This window comes from Lithobates pipiens, unplaced genomic scaffold (assembly GCF_037356315.1).
Source record: "Lithobates pipiens isolate NorthernLeopardFrog02 unplaced genomic scaffold, aLitPip1_a1.2 Scaffold_27, whole genome shotgun sequence".
Lineage (NCBI taxonomy): Eukaryota > Metazoa > Chordata > Amphibia > Anura > Ranidae > Lithobates > Lithobates pipiens.
Genome location: NW_027507788.1, coordinates 23021572 through 23033634, shown reverse-complemented (window position 1 = coordinate 23033634; position 12063 = coordinate 23021572). Strand labels below are relative to the sequence as shown.

Genomic DNA, 12063 nt, shown 5'->3' with positions numbered 1-12063 from the left:
AGGTGTTTTCTTTGCAGGTAACAAGCTGAGATTAGGAACACTCTCTTAAAAGGAGTGCTCCTAATCTCAGCTTGTTACCTGTATAAAAGACACCTGTCCACAAAAGCAACCAAGCTATCAGATTCCAATCTTTTTACCATGGCCAAGACCAAAGAGTTGTCCAAGCATGTCAGGGATAAGATTGTAGACCTACACAAGGCCGGAATGGGCTAAAAGACCATCACCGAGCAGCTTGGTGAGAGGGTGACAACAGTTGGTGAGATTTATTCTCAAATGGAAGACACACAAAATAACTGTCCATCTCCCTCGGTCTGGGGCTCCAGGCAAGATCTCACCTTGTGGAGTTTCAATGATCATGAGAACGGTGAGGAATCGGCCCAGAACTACACAGGAGAATCTTGTCAGTGATCTCAAGGCAACTAGGACCATAAGTCACCAAGAAAACAATTGGTAACACACTACGCCTTGAAAGACTGAAATCCCACAGCGCTCGCAAGGTCCCCCTGCTCAAGAAAGCACATGTACAGGTCTGTCTGAAGTTTGCTAATGAACATCTGAATGATTCAGAGGAGAACTGGGTGAAAGTGTTGTGGTCAGATGAGACCAAAATCGAGTTCTTTTGGACCTGCCGTGTTAAGAGGAGGAGGAATGCTGTCTATGACCCCAAGAACACCATCCCCACCATCAAACATGGGTGAGAACCTTCTTCTCTCAACCAGGGCATTGAAAATGGGCCGTGGATGAGTATTCAAGCATGACAATGACCCAAAACACACGGCCAACAAAGGAGTGGCTCAAGAAGAAGCACAATAACCGGTTCCCGACCAGCGCACGCCTATGTACGTCTGCAGAATGGCACGGGCAGGCAAATGGGCGTACCTATACGTCCCTTTAAATTTGCCTCCCTGCCATCGCGAGCACGCCGCTGGCGTCACGCTCGCGTCCTGGTCGGGACCCCCGTGAATCCGGTCGCGGGTCCCGCGATTTTTTTTTTTACCAAAAATATGTAGAGGAATACGTATCGGCCTAAACTGAGGGAAAAAACATTTTTTTTATATGTTTTTGGGGGATATTTATTATAACAAAAAGTAAAAAATAATGCGTTTTTTTTTTTTCAAAATTGCTCTATTTTTGTTTATAGCACAAAAAATAAAAACCGCAGGGGTGATCAAATACCACCAAAAGAAAGCTCTATTTGTGGGGGGAAAAAAAAGGACGTCAATTTTGTTTGGGAGCCACATCGCATGACTGCGCAATTGTCAGTTAAAGCGGGGCAGTGCCGAATCGCAAAAAGTGGTCTGGTCTTTGGCCAGCAAAATGGTCCGGGGCTGAAAGTGGTTAAGGTCCTGGAATGGCCTAGCCAGTGTTCAGACCTTAATCCCATACAAGATATGTGGAGGGAGCTGAGGGTTCCAGCTACCGAATGTCAGCCCACGAAACCTTAATGACTTGGAGGATCTGCAAAGAGGAGTGGGACAAAATCCCTCCTGAGATGTGTGCAAACCTGGAGGCCAACTACAAGAAACGTCTGAGCCCTGATTGCCAACAAGGGTTTTGTCACCAAGTACTGAGTCAGGTTTTGTGAAGGGGTCAAATACTTATTTCACTCATTAAAATTTAAATCAATTTATAACTTTTTTTAACCACTTTCAGACCGGACCATTTTGCTGGTCAAAGACCAGACCACTTTTTGCGATTCGGCACTGCGTCGCTTTAACTGACAATTGCGCGGTCGTGCGACGTGGCTCCCAAACAAAATTGACGTCCTTTTTTTCCCACAAATAGAGCTTTATTTTGGTGGTATTTGATCACCCCTGCGGTTTTTATTTTTTGTGCTATAAACAAAAATAGAGCGACAATTTTGAAAAAAACGCATTATTTTTTACTTTTTGTTATAATAAATATCCCCCAAAAATATATAAAAAAACATTTTTTCCCCTCAGTTTAGGCCGATACGTATTCTTCTACATATTTTTGGTAAAAAAAATCGCAATAAGCGATTATTGATTGGTTTGCGCAAAAGTTATAGCGTTTACAAAATAGGGATAGTTTTATAGCATTTTTATTAATAATTTTTTATTATTTTTTTTTTTACTAGTAATGGCGGCGATCAGCGATTTTTATTGTGACTGCGACATTGTGGGGGACACATCGGACATTTTTGACACATTTTTGGGACCATTGTCATTTATACATTAATCACTGCTATATAAATGCAGTGATTCCTGTGTAAATGACACTGGCAGTGAAGGGGTTAACCAGTGGGTGGCAGTGTAGGGGTTAAGTGTTCCTAGGGATGTGTTACTAACTGTGGGGGGGTTGGGCTTTCATTTAGTGAACACTGATCTCTGCTCCAATCACATGGAGCAGAGATCAGCGTCACTAGTTGCTAGGCAGAATGGAGAAATGTTGTTTACAACGGCACTTCTCCATTCGGCCGCTCCGTGAGACGATCGTGGGGATGCCCGCGGCGATCGAGTCCGCGGGTCCAGCGACCGGACTCACGGGGTCCCGACCAGCGCGGGAGCGCGCCGCCGGCGGCGCGCTCCCGATGGCAGGGCGGCAAATTTAAAGGGACGTACATGTACGCCCATTTGCCTGTCCGTGCCATTCTGTCGACGTACATCGTCGTGCGCTGGTCGGCAAGTGGTTAAATACATTTTTATGGATATTTTAGTTATTCTGTCTCTCGCTGTTAAAATAAACCTACCATTAAGATTACAGACTGGTCATTTTTTTTTCAGTGGACAAACATACAAAATCAGCAAAACCTGGTCGGTATTCGCTCCATAAGATGCAGAGATATTTTCCCCCATTTATTGGGGTGGGGGGGGGAGTGCGTCTTATGGAGCAAAATACGGTATATCATTTCACATTGCAACGAATAAGCGTATGTGGAACCGATCCATGACTGCTACTCCTTTCTGCCAGTCCCTTCACTGGTTTCCACTACCCCACTGTATAAAATTCAAAATGCTAACCACAGCATCGCCCCCAGCTACATCATCAACCTCATCCTCAACCTCAATATCGCCCCAAGTCGTCCTCTCCGCTCCTCCAATGACCATCCTCTGGAACTCCCAGCCCCTACACTGTCCGGCTTTAGGAGATCCCTAAAAACTCATTTAAAGTGGAGGGCCACCCTGAAAAAAAAAAAAAATACATTAAAAATTAGAAAAAAAATCAGAAAAAAAAATGAAAAAAAATTATTTTTTTAATTTACCAGAAATGACTGTTGCTAGGCACATCATCCTAATCTGCCTCTTCCTCCTCCGCGGAGATCTTCTTTCTTCTCTCCTCCGTGCGGCGTCTTCTGGGTAAAGGGTCGCGCTGTGTTCTGGGAACTGTGTGTTCCAGAACACAGCGCGCCCCAGTCACAAAGCGCTGCGCGACTCGCGCATGCGCAGTAGGAAACGGGCAGTGAAGCCGCAAGGCTCCACTGCCTGTTTCCCTTAGATAGAATGGCGGCGCCGGGACCCGAGAGCCAAGGGGACGGGTCGGCCTCGGGCGGCCGACATTGCGGGGCGCCCTGGACAGGTAAGTGTGCTTATTAAAGAGGGATTCCACCCAAAAAATATATTAAAAGCCAGCAGCTATAAATACTACAGCTGCTGACTTTTAATAAATGGACACTCACCTGTCCCGGGGTCCAGCGATGCCGGCAGCCGAGGTCGATCGATCGCTCGGCTCTTGGCTGCTGCCGCCACCATTCTAGGTGAGGGAATCAGGAAGTGAAGCGAATCGGCTTCACTTTCCGGTTCCCTACTGCGCATGCGCGAGCCGCGCCACGCAATAGGAAATCTCTGCGCTGTCTCTGAGACCCGTGTGTGTCCCAGCAGACAGCGCGCAGGGACAGGAAATGGCGTAGACTCCCACGGGAGTCTATGCCCGGAAGTGGGTGTAAATACCTGTCTTTGACAGGTATCTCCACCCCCCTCCCCCCTGAAAGGTGCCAATTGTGACACCGGAGGGGGGGAGGGTTCCGATCAGCGGAGGTTCCACTTTAAGGTGGAACCCCGCTTTAAGTCAGCAGCTACAGTGTTTGCAGCTGCTGACTTTTAATTGTTTTTTTTGTTTTTTTAAACCGGCCCTCCTCTTTAATCAGGGAAGCCTATCCCACACCCACCTAAGAACTGTACCCGAGCCACCCACATCAGATCATCCCCCCCCCACAGCTATTACGGTACCTTTTGTACCAACCCCCCCCCCCCCCAATCCCTTTTGATTGTAAGCTCCACAAGCAGGGCCTCCTGTATTGAACTGTATTGTCCCCCCTCTACATTGTAAAGTGCTGCGAAAACTGTTGGCGCTATATGAATCCTGTATAATAATACTAATAATGTTTGTTTAAAAAAAAAAAAAAAAAAAAAAGCGAAGCTTTACTATCACTTTAAGTAGCTATACAGTTTTATAGTGGCAGTGGTTACTAAAATTTGTGTCGCTGATTTGTACATTGATGTCTCCTTCAGTCTGCTCGGCATTCCCACGTGGTGGTGGAGTGGAATGGTACACTGATTCTGTTTGGTGGGGAGTTACCGGGAGGAAAGCTGACCGATGACACCTGGGTGTTTCTGCCTTTGGAAGAGCGGTGGACGAACCTGACCCGCTACAGCGAAATAAAGCCCCCACCTCTAGCTAACCACGCTGCGGCAACTGTAGATAACTGGTTGTATGTGTTCGGGGGTAAGAATCTGACATTCTGAGCTCTCTTCTTGCTTTGGGGAAAAAAAAAAAACATTTCTAGTTGCACACTTTCGTTTGTGTATCCCCCTAATAACCACATAGGATATAAATACACTTTGTAAATACCCTTGCAAAGCTTGTTATTACCTTGTAAAAGTAGCAATGTCATCACAGAAAGCAGAGCTGTAGGAGGGACCCAGCAGGGCCCACCTACTACAGGCTGCTTCAGAAAATGACCGAGAGGGGCGGAGATGAGAACAGTTACCCAGCAGAAGGAGTGAGCAGCAGTGACGGCAAGGAGACATGCTGGGTTGCTACATTACTTCTCATGTGTCAAAAGTGCCCCATTTGGCTTTATTTTCAATGGGTTTCTCTGCATCGCTTTTTGAATATCTGGATTGACGGAAAAGCCTCTACTGTTGAAATCCTTGCACTTTGAGCTGCAGTGTCTGGGAGGGTGAGTGTGGGAAACACAAACTAAGTGGGATTTAGCTCGCTTTGAGGAGATAAAGGATTTTTTTTTCTTTACTATGAGACGTGAGTTTGTTTTACCTGTTGATCTCCATGGTGTGTTAGCCCTTGTACACACGGTCGGACATTCCGATGGAAAATGTCCGATCGGACCGTGTTGTCGGATAATCCGACAGTGTGTGGGCTCCATCGGACTGTTTCCGTCGGAGTATCCGACCGACAAAGTTTTAGAGCTGGGCTATAAAACTTTCCGACAACATGATCCGATCGGACTTTGTCCGATCATGTGTAGAGAATTCCGATCGGACAAAGTGCCACGCATGCTCAGATCAAATTCCTAGACCAAAGCTATTGGCTACTAGCCTGAACGTAGTCCCGTCCTAACTAAATTACGTCATCACGTTCTGAACAATCGGATTTTCCGACAACTTTGTCCGACCGTGTGTATGCAACACCAGTTTCGGACAAAATCCGACGGATTTTGTTGTCGAAAAGTCCGACCGTGTGTACAAGGGCTTAGACATGTCCTTGGGAGTAAAAAAAGGTTAAAGGTGAATTTCAGGAATTCAGCCACCTTCTAAAATCTGCTAGCTTACTAAGGGTTACTTTCAAAGAGGTGCATGCCACCTTGTGGACTTACCTCTTTAATTTAAAACTGCCAGTTTTACTGAGTGGGAGGGTATAGCTATTGCTATACTGCTGGCATTCTGACAGGAGGGACACTGCCTTCACCTACAGCAGCAGAACCTCCTGTCCCTCCCCTTTCCTACACATTCACAGAAGGCTTTGTATTTTGTGAATGTCTTCACATAATACAAAACTCTCTGTGATTGGGCAGGAGGGAGGAGGAGGCGGGCAAAGTGGCTGCATAAGACCTTGCAGCTGCAAGAGCTGAGACCAGAAGGTTGAGTGTCAGAGCACCAGAAGTATAGCCATAATACTTATAAGCTATAAGTATGGTAAATTAGAGAGAGGTACATGAGGGAGGATGCACTTCATTGGACTTAAACCCCAGTATTCCAAAACCTTATAAAAGTGTAGAAAGTGTCTGAATTACGGGAGTTCAGCTTTTAACTAGTTCAGTAAGTGACCAAATTTTACTCTTCTCCTTCTTTTTCTGGCATCGATTTTGATTTGCCAGCACCATCCATTTTTTTTAATAATAACTGTTATCTTAAATGTTTAGTGTATAACATTTTTACACTTGGAGGTTTCAGTTCTACATTCCTGTTCTGTATTTTTTCTCTCTTTCCTCTTTACAGGCCGTACAACTCGAGATATCTTTTCTTCAGAGATGTACCGTTTCAATCTCATTTCCTATGATTGGGAGCAGGTCCATCCAGCTGGAGGGAAGCCACCGGCTGCTGCTGGTCATTCCATGGTGTTCCATTCTACTTCCCGAACTTTGGTGGTTTATGGTGGTCACCGACCATCCACTGCAAGGTAAGTGGAACACTTTCCTCCCCCAAGCTTCATAAGCTGTCAGATCCTTCCTTTAGCTCTTCAATGTGCTCATGGAGTTTCTGAAAAAAACAAAACTTAAAGCAGAGTTTTTTTTTTTTTTTTTTACAAATACTGCAGCTACTGACTTTTAAACCAAGGACACTTACCTGTCCAGGGTGCCCACGATGTCAGCACCCTAAGCCGATCTATCCCTCGGCTGTTGGGGGCTGCTGCCGCCATCTTCAGTAAGACCCCTTTCACACTGGGGCGTTTTTCAGGCGTTTTTCAGGCGCTTTAGCGTTAAAAAAAGCTCCTGTAAAGCGCTTGAAAGAAGCCTTATCTGCAGTCCCAATGTGAAAGCCCAAGTGCTTTAAGAGCCCTTTCACAATGTCAGCGCCCGAAAAACGCTCGTAAAGCGCCACTTAAACTAGCAGCGCTTTACCAGCGTTTTTCGAGCGTTATTGGGGCGCTTTTAACCCCTGCTAGTGGCCAAATAAAGGGTTAAAAGCGCAAACAAAACGCTGCTGCCAATAGCGTTTTTCAGGCGTTTTACAGGCGCTTCCCATTGATTTCAATGGGAAGGGGCGCTTTAGGAGCGTTGTATTCACCGCTCCAAAAGCGCTGCAAAGAAGCTGCTTGCAGGACTTTTTTTGACGCCCTGCCAGCGCAGCGCCTCAGTGTGAAAGCACTCGGGCTTTTACATTGGGATTGCAGTTGCAGCTTCTTTCAGGCGCTTTTTTTTAATGCTAAAACGCCTGAAAAACGCTCCAGTGTGAAAGGGATCTTGGTGTGAAAGCACTCGGGCTTTTACATTGGGATTGCAGTTGCAGCTTCTTTCAATCACTTTACAGGCGCTTTTTTTTAACGCTAAAGCACCTGAAAAACGCCCCAGTGTGAAAGGGGTCTAAGGGAATCAGGAAGTGAAGTCTTGCGGCTTAGCTTCCTGGTTCCCTACTGTGCATGTGCGACTCGCGCTGTGCTATTCCACTGGTCCCTGCTGGCTTCTGGGACCTGTGTCTTCCAGAAGACAGTGGGGGGGGGGGGGTGGAGAAGGTGCTGGAAGTGGTGTAGATACCCGCGAGTGGCTTGGGTATCTATGTCTGGAAGTGGGAGAAAAATACCTGTATTAGACAGGTATCTGCTCTCCCCTCCCCCCTGATGTGACACCAGAGGGGGGGAGGAACCGGAAAAGAAGAAGTTACATTTTTGGGTGGAATTCCGCTTTAAAAAAAAAATACAGATTTTTTGAGTCGCCATTTATGTAGGCAAGTGCCTGTGCTCCCTGGGACACTACTAGGGCCTGGTAGGTGATTGAGAGGAGCCTGGGGCTGTCACATGGAGGGTCCAGGGGTAAATGATTGGGTTCGTTAAGGTTTGTGTCTTCATAGGACTCCCATGGGGCTATGCCATAACTACCTCCGCAATAAAAAGGAATGGTGCCTCCTGCACAACATTTTTAATTGAGTTGAGGGAGAAAAGATTTGCTTTATAAGACCCCTTTCACACTGGGGCGTTTTTCAGGCATTTTTCATGTGCTTTAGCGTTAAAAAAAGCGCCTGAAAGAAGCCGCAACTGCAATCCCAATGTAAAAGCCTGAGTGCTTTCACACCGAGATTCCTTTCACACTGGGGCGTTTTTCAGGTGCTTTAGCGTTAAAAAAAGCGCCTGAAAGAAGCTGCAACTGCAATCCCAGTGTAAAAGCCCGAGTGCTTTCACACTGAGGCGCTGCGCTGGCAGAGCGTCAAAAAAAGTCCCGCAAGCAGTTTCTTTGCAGCGCTTTTGGAGCGGTGAATACAACGCTCCTAAAGCGCCCCTTCCCATTGAAATCAATGGGAAGCGCTTGTAAAACGCCTGAAAAACGCCTGAAAAACGCTATTGACAGCAGCGTTTTGTGGGCGCTTTTAACCCTTTATTTGGCCACTAGCAGGGGTTAAAAACGCCCCAATAACGCTCGAAAAACGCTGGTAAAGCGCTGCTAGTTTAAGCGGCACTTTACGAGCGTTTTTTTTGGGCGCTGACATTGTGAAAGGGCTCTTAAAGCACTTGGGCTTTCACATTGGGACTGCAGATGAGGCTTCTTTCAAGCGCTTTACAGGCGCTTTTTTTAACGCTAAAGCGCTGGAAAAACGCCTGAAAAACGCCCCAGTGTGAAAGGGGCCTAAAAGTCTTTTTTTTTCTTCTGACAAATCTACTTTCTTCTAATTCAAATACTTTTTTAAAGGAGCTGACAGTCTCAACTTCCTGTTTGCCACATAGACACACAGGTATTAGGAAGAAATGTAACTATACAGAATATTTTTCACTGCTGACACTAGACCATCTAGATGAGCCATATTCCCCTTCAAAACATCAGCATTGTCAGTTCCCATTGCTTGTCTTGACCAGCTCCATTTAGTCTCAAATGGGTGATTTTAATATCTTTCTGTCTTTCTTCCAGATTCAGCATACGTGTAAATACCACAGATTTGTTCCATGTGGATCTAAATTATTGGACTACTCTGAAGCCACGAGACGGTAACCGCGGTGGGCCCCGCGAGAGAGCATTCCACAGCTCCACTGTGATCGGGAACTATATGGTGATTTATGGTGAGTTCTTTGGTGTGCATCTTTGACTGGTATCCCCACTTTGCCACTATACCTTGTAGGGTCCCTCTTATTATTTAAATAATACTTACTATTTCCAGTCAGGCTTACGCTAAAGTGGAACTTGAGCCTAAAGCCTCGTACACACAATCGGATTTTCGTCCGGGAATTGTGTGATGACAGACTGTTTGCCTAAAATCCGACCGTTAGCACGCTCCATCAGACAATTGTTGGCCAACTTTCCGCCCAACAAATGTTGGATGGTAGGTTTGTAAATTTTCGGAGGACAGTGGTCTGTTGTCAGATTTTCCTATCGTGTGTACACAAGTCCGTCACACAAAAGTCCAAAGTACAAACACGCATGCTCGGAATCAATGCTTACCAAACACGACATTAGCAGAAGGTGCCCATAGGGTGGCGCTCAAGAGCTGAAATTCCTCATAGTACGTCACTACGTTCGTGTTTGTAGGGAGACAATTGTGTGCGGTTTGTATGCAAGACAAAATCCAGGCACAAGCCCTTCGGACAAAAGTCTGATGCTTTGTTGCCCAATAATCCGATCGTGTGTATGAGGCTTTAGATTGAAACATGCTGGCAGGTAGATGTATATTGCAGAAGAGACATGTATTGGTCTCTTCTGCAGTAAATACTTCGTATCTGCCTGCTAGTGTTTTTTTTTTTTTTTGATTAATACTGAACTGTGTACGGAATTCTTGGGTGCTGAGTCAAGTTACTCACATGCACGGTGAAAGTTACTTTATCCAGGGCCGGCCAATCAAGGTGCCTAAGCCCCTGTACACACGGTCTGAGATTCTGCCAACCAAATCCGTCGGATTTTGTCCGTCAGATTTAGTCTGACGGATTGTGTCCGAAACTGTTGCATACACACGGTCGGACTAAGTTGTCGAAAAATCCGATCTTTCATAACGTGATGACGTAATTTCGTTACGATGGGACTAGATTCAGGCTAGCAGCCAATAGCTTTGATGTAGGAATTTGATCTGAGCATGCGTGGCACTTGGTCCAATCAAAATTCTCTACACATGATCGGATTACATCCGACCGGCCCAGTTGGACGGGAAATATTTCCAACATGTTGGAAAATTGGGTCCGACGGAGATTCGGACGGTCGGATTATCTGACGACACGGTCCGATAAGACGCCTTCCGACGGATTCTCCGACCGTGTGTACGCGGCATATGAATGCTAAACTCAGCGGAAAACCAGGTGAAAGTTTCAGCGTCGGCAAGGGAGCTTGCAGACCTCATCAGAGTGGTTTTAATAGAGTAGATAAGGGCTAAAAAACCTTATAAGGTTATTTTTTTTATTGCCTGTGTCCCACTGGGGAGATTTTCCTTTATGTTCTGTCCTGGGCATGCAACTGCAAATAAGAGTATGGCACCCAATTGTGGGTTCATCCTGCGAGCTGTGACATGATGAGAATATTGTTATGTTTTCAAATAAAACTTCATTCATTCACAGCTGCCACTGCTTTTTTTATGCACAAGGTCTTCCGGTACTCACTGTAGCTGTTTGTTGTCATTGTACAGATTACTGACTTTACATTCTTGGTAAATACAGGTGGAAATCTGCACATTCACTACCAGGAGGAGAAGTGTTATGATGAGGAAATTTTCTTTTACCATCTCGGCTGTCACCAGTGGGTGCCCAGTGATATTCTGAGACCGCCACCTAATCAGGGTAAGATGGAAGCAAACGTGAGTTCCTGGATCTTGGAAGTGTTCTGAGTCTAGGTTGTGAGAGTGAATGATTATTTAAAAAATGAAGGTATTAATATTCTGTTTTAAAATGCAGGCCATCAGAGTTTGGGCAGTGGGCGGTACTCTCATGTCGCGGCTCTGATGAAAGGTGGAGTACTTTTGGTGGCAGGAGGATACAGCGGTACTCCTCGTGGAGATCTGCTTGCCTACAAAGTGCCTGTGCCAGGGTCTGTGTACCAGCCGCCAGTGCAAGATGTGAGTATGAAATCGGTGTAAGGGACACGGAGCTTGGACATTATGATATACCATATATTGTTATATAAATATGTGTGTGTGTGCATAAATAACCATTTTTTTGGATTTTACAGTATCACCTAGACTACTGCTCCATGTACACGGATGAGACCATTTGTTCCAAGGATCCAGAATGCACCTGGTGTCAGACGAGCTGCCAGACCCCTCAGCCTAACAAAATTGTATGATACCAGTTTTTTTCTTCCTTATGGTCTTTCACCTGTTTTGTTATTATTTGGTCACCTAATGCCATGCTGTGAATTCTAGCGGTGGCATAATATATATGAGGCTAGTTGTATGATCTTCTGGAATTTTTGTTTTGGACCAATGGATTACTTTCAATACATATTTATTAAGTTAAATAAAAAAAGAAGTTGGGTAGCTCAGAAATGTTGGATCTATTAAAGCGAAAGTAAACCCAGTTTCAAAAAACGGTTAAAGAGGAAGTAAACCCTGATGGGTTTACTTCTTCTTTGTTTCCCTGCAAAGGTAAAGCATAATGGGCTACTATGCATCGCATAGTAGTCCATTATGTGTCACTTACCTGACACAGGAGCCAGAGATGTCACTGCTGTCCCCTGTAGTCCGGAGCGTCCATCTTCTTCCGGGTATCGCTGCTCCGGCCACTCACAGCACTGGAGCAGCGATGACGTCACTCCCGCGCATGCGCACGGGAGCCGCCACTAAGGGCATATCGCCGTTAGCAGCGGCATGCTGCTACCGGCGATAGTACGCCTGCGCGGTAGACAGTGGTGCCTCTCTTTTTGTAAATATCTCCTAAACCTATACGGTTTAGGAGATATTTCTTGGACCTACAGGTAAATTTCTGGCACATGCTGGGAATGTAAGACTGCTTTCACACTGTGGC

General features: G+C 45.8%; 1 protein-coding gene across 1 annotated transcript in view; it reads left to right on the top strand.

Annotated features, from left to right (window-relative positions):
• The window catches only part of MEGF8 (multiple EGF like domains 8), a 136747-nt gene that overhangs the window by 33372 nt on the left and 91312 nt on the right, over window positions 1–12063 (top strand). The window contains exons 7-12 of the mRNA XM_077456617.1: window positions 4470–4683; window positions 6417–6597; window positions 9035–9183; window positions 10762–10881; window positions 10996–11156; window positions 11270–11377. Of these exons, the coding sequence (XP_077312743.1) occupies window positions 4470–4683; window positions 6417–6597; window positions 9035–9183; window positions 10762–10881; window positions 10996–11156; window positions 11270–11377 (933 nt within the window). The remainder of the gene's footprint in view (window positions 1–4469; window positions 4684–6416; window positions 6598–9034; window positions 9184–10761; window positions 10882–10995; window positions 11157–11269; window positions 11378–12063) is intronic.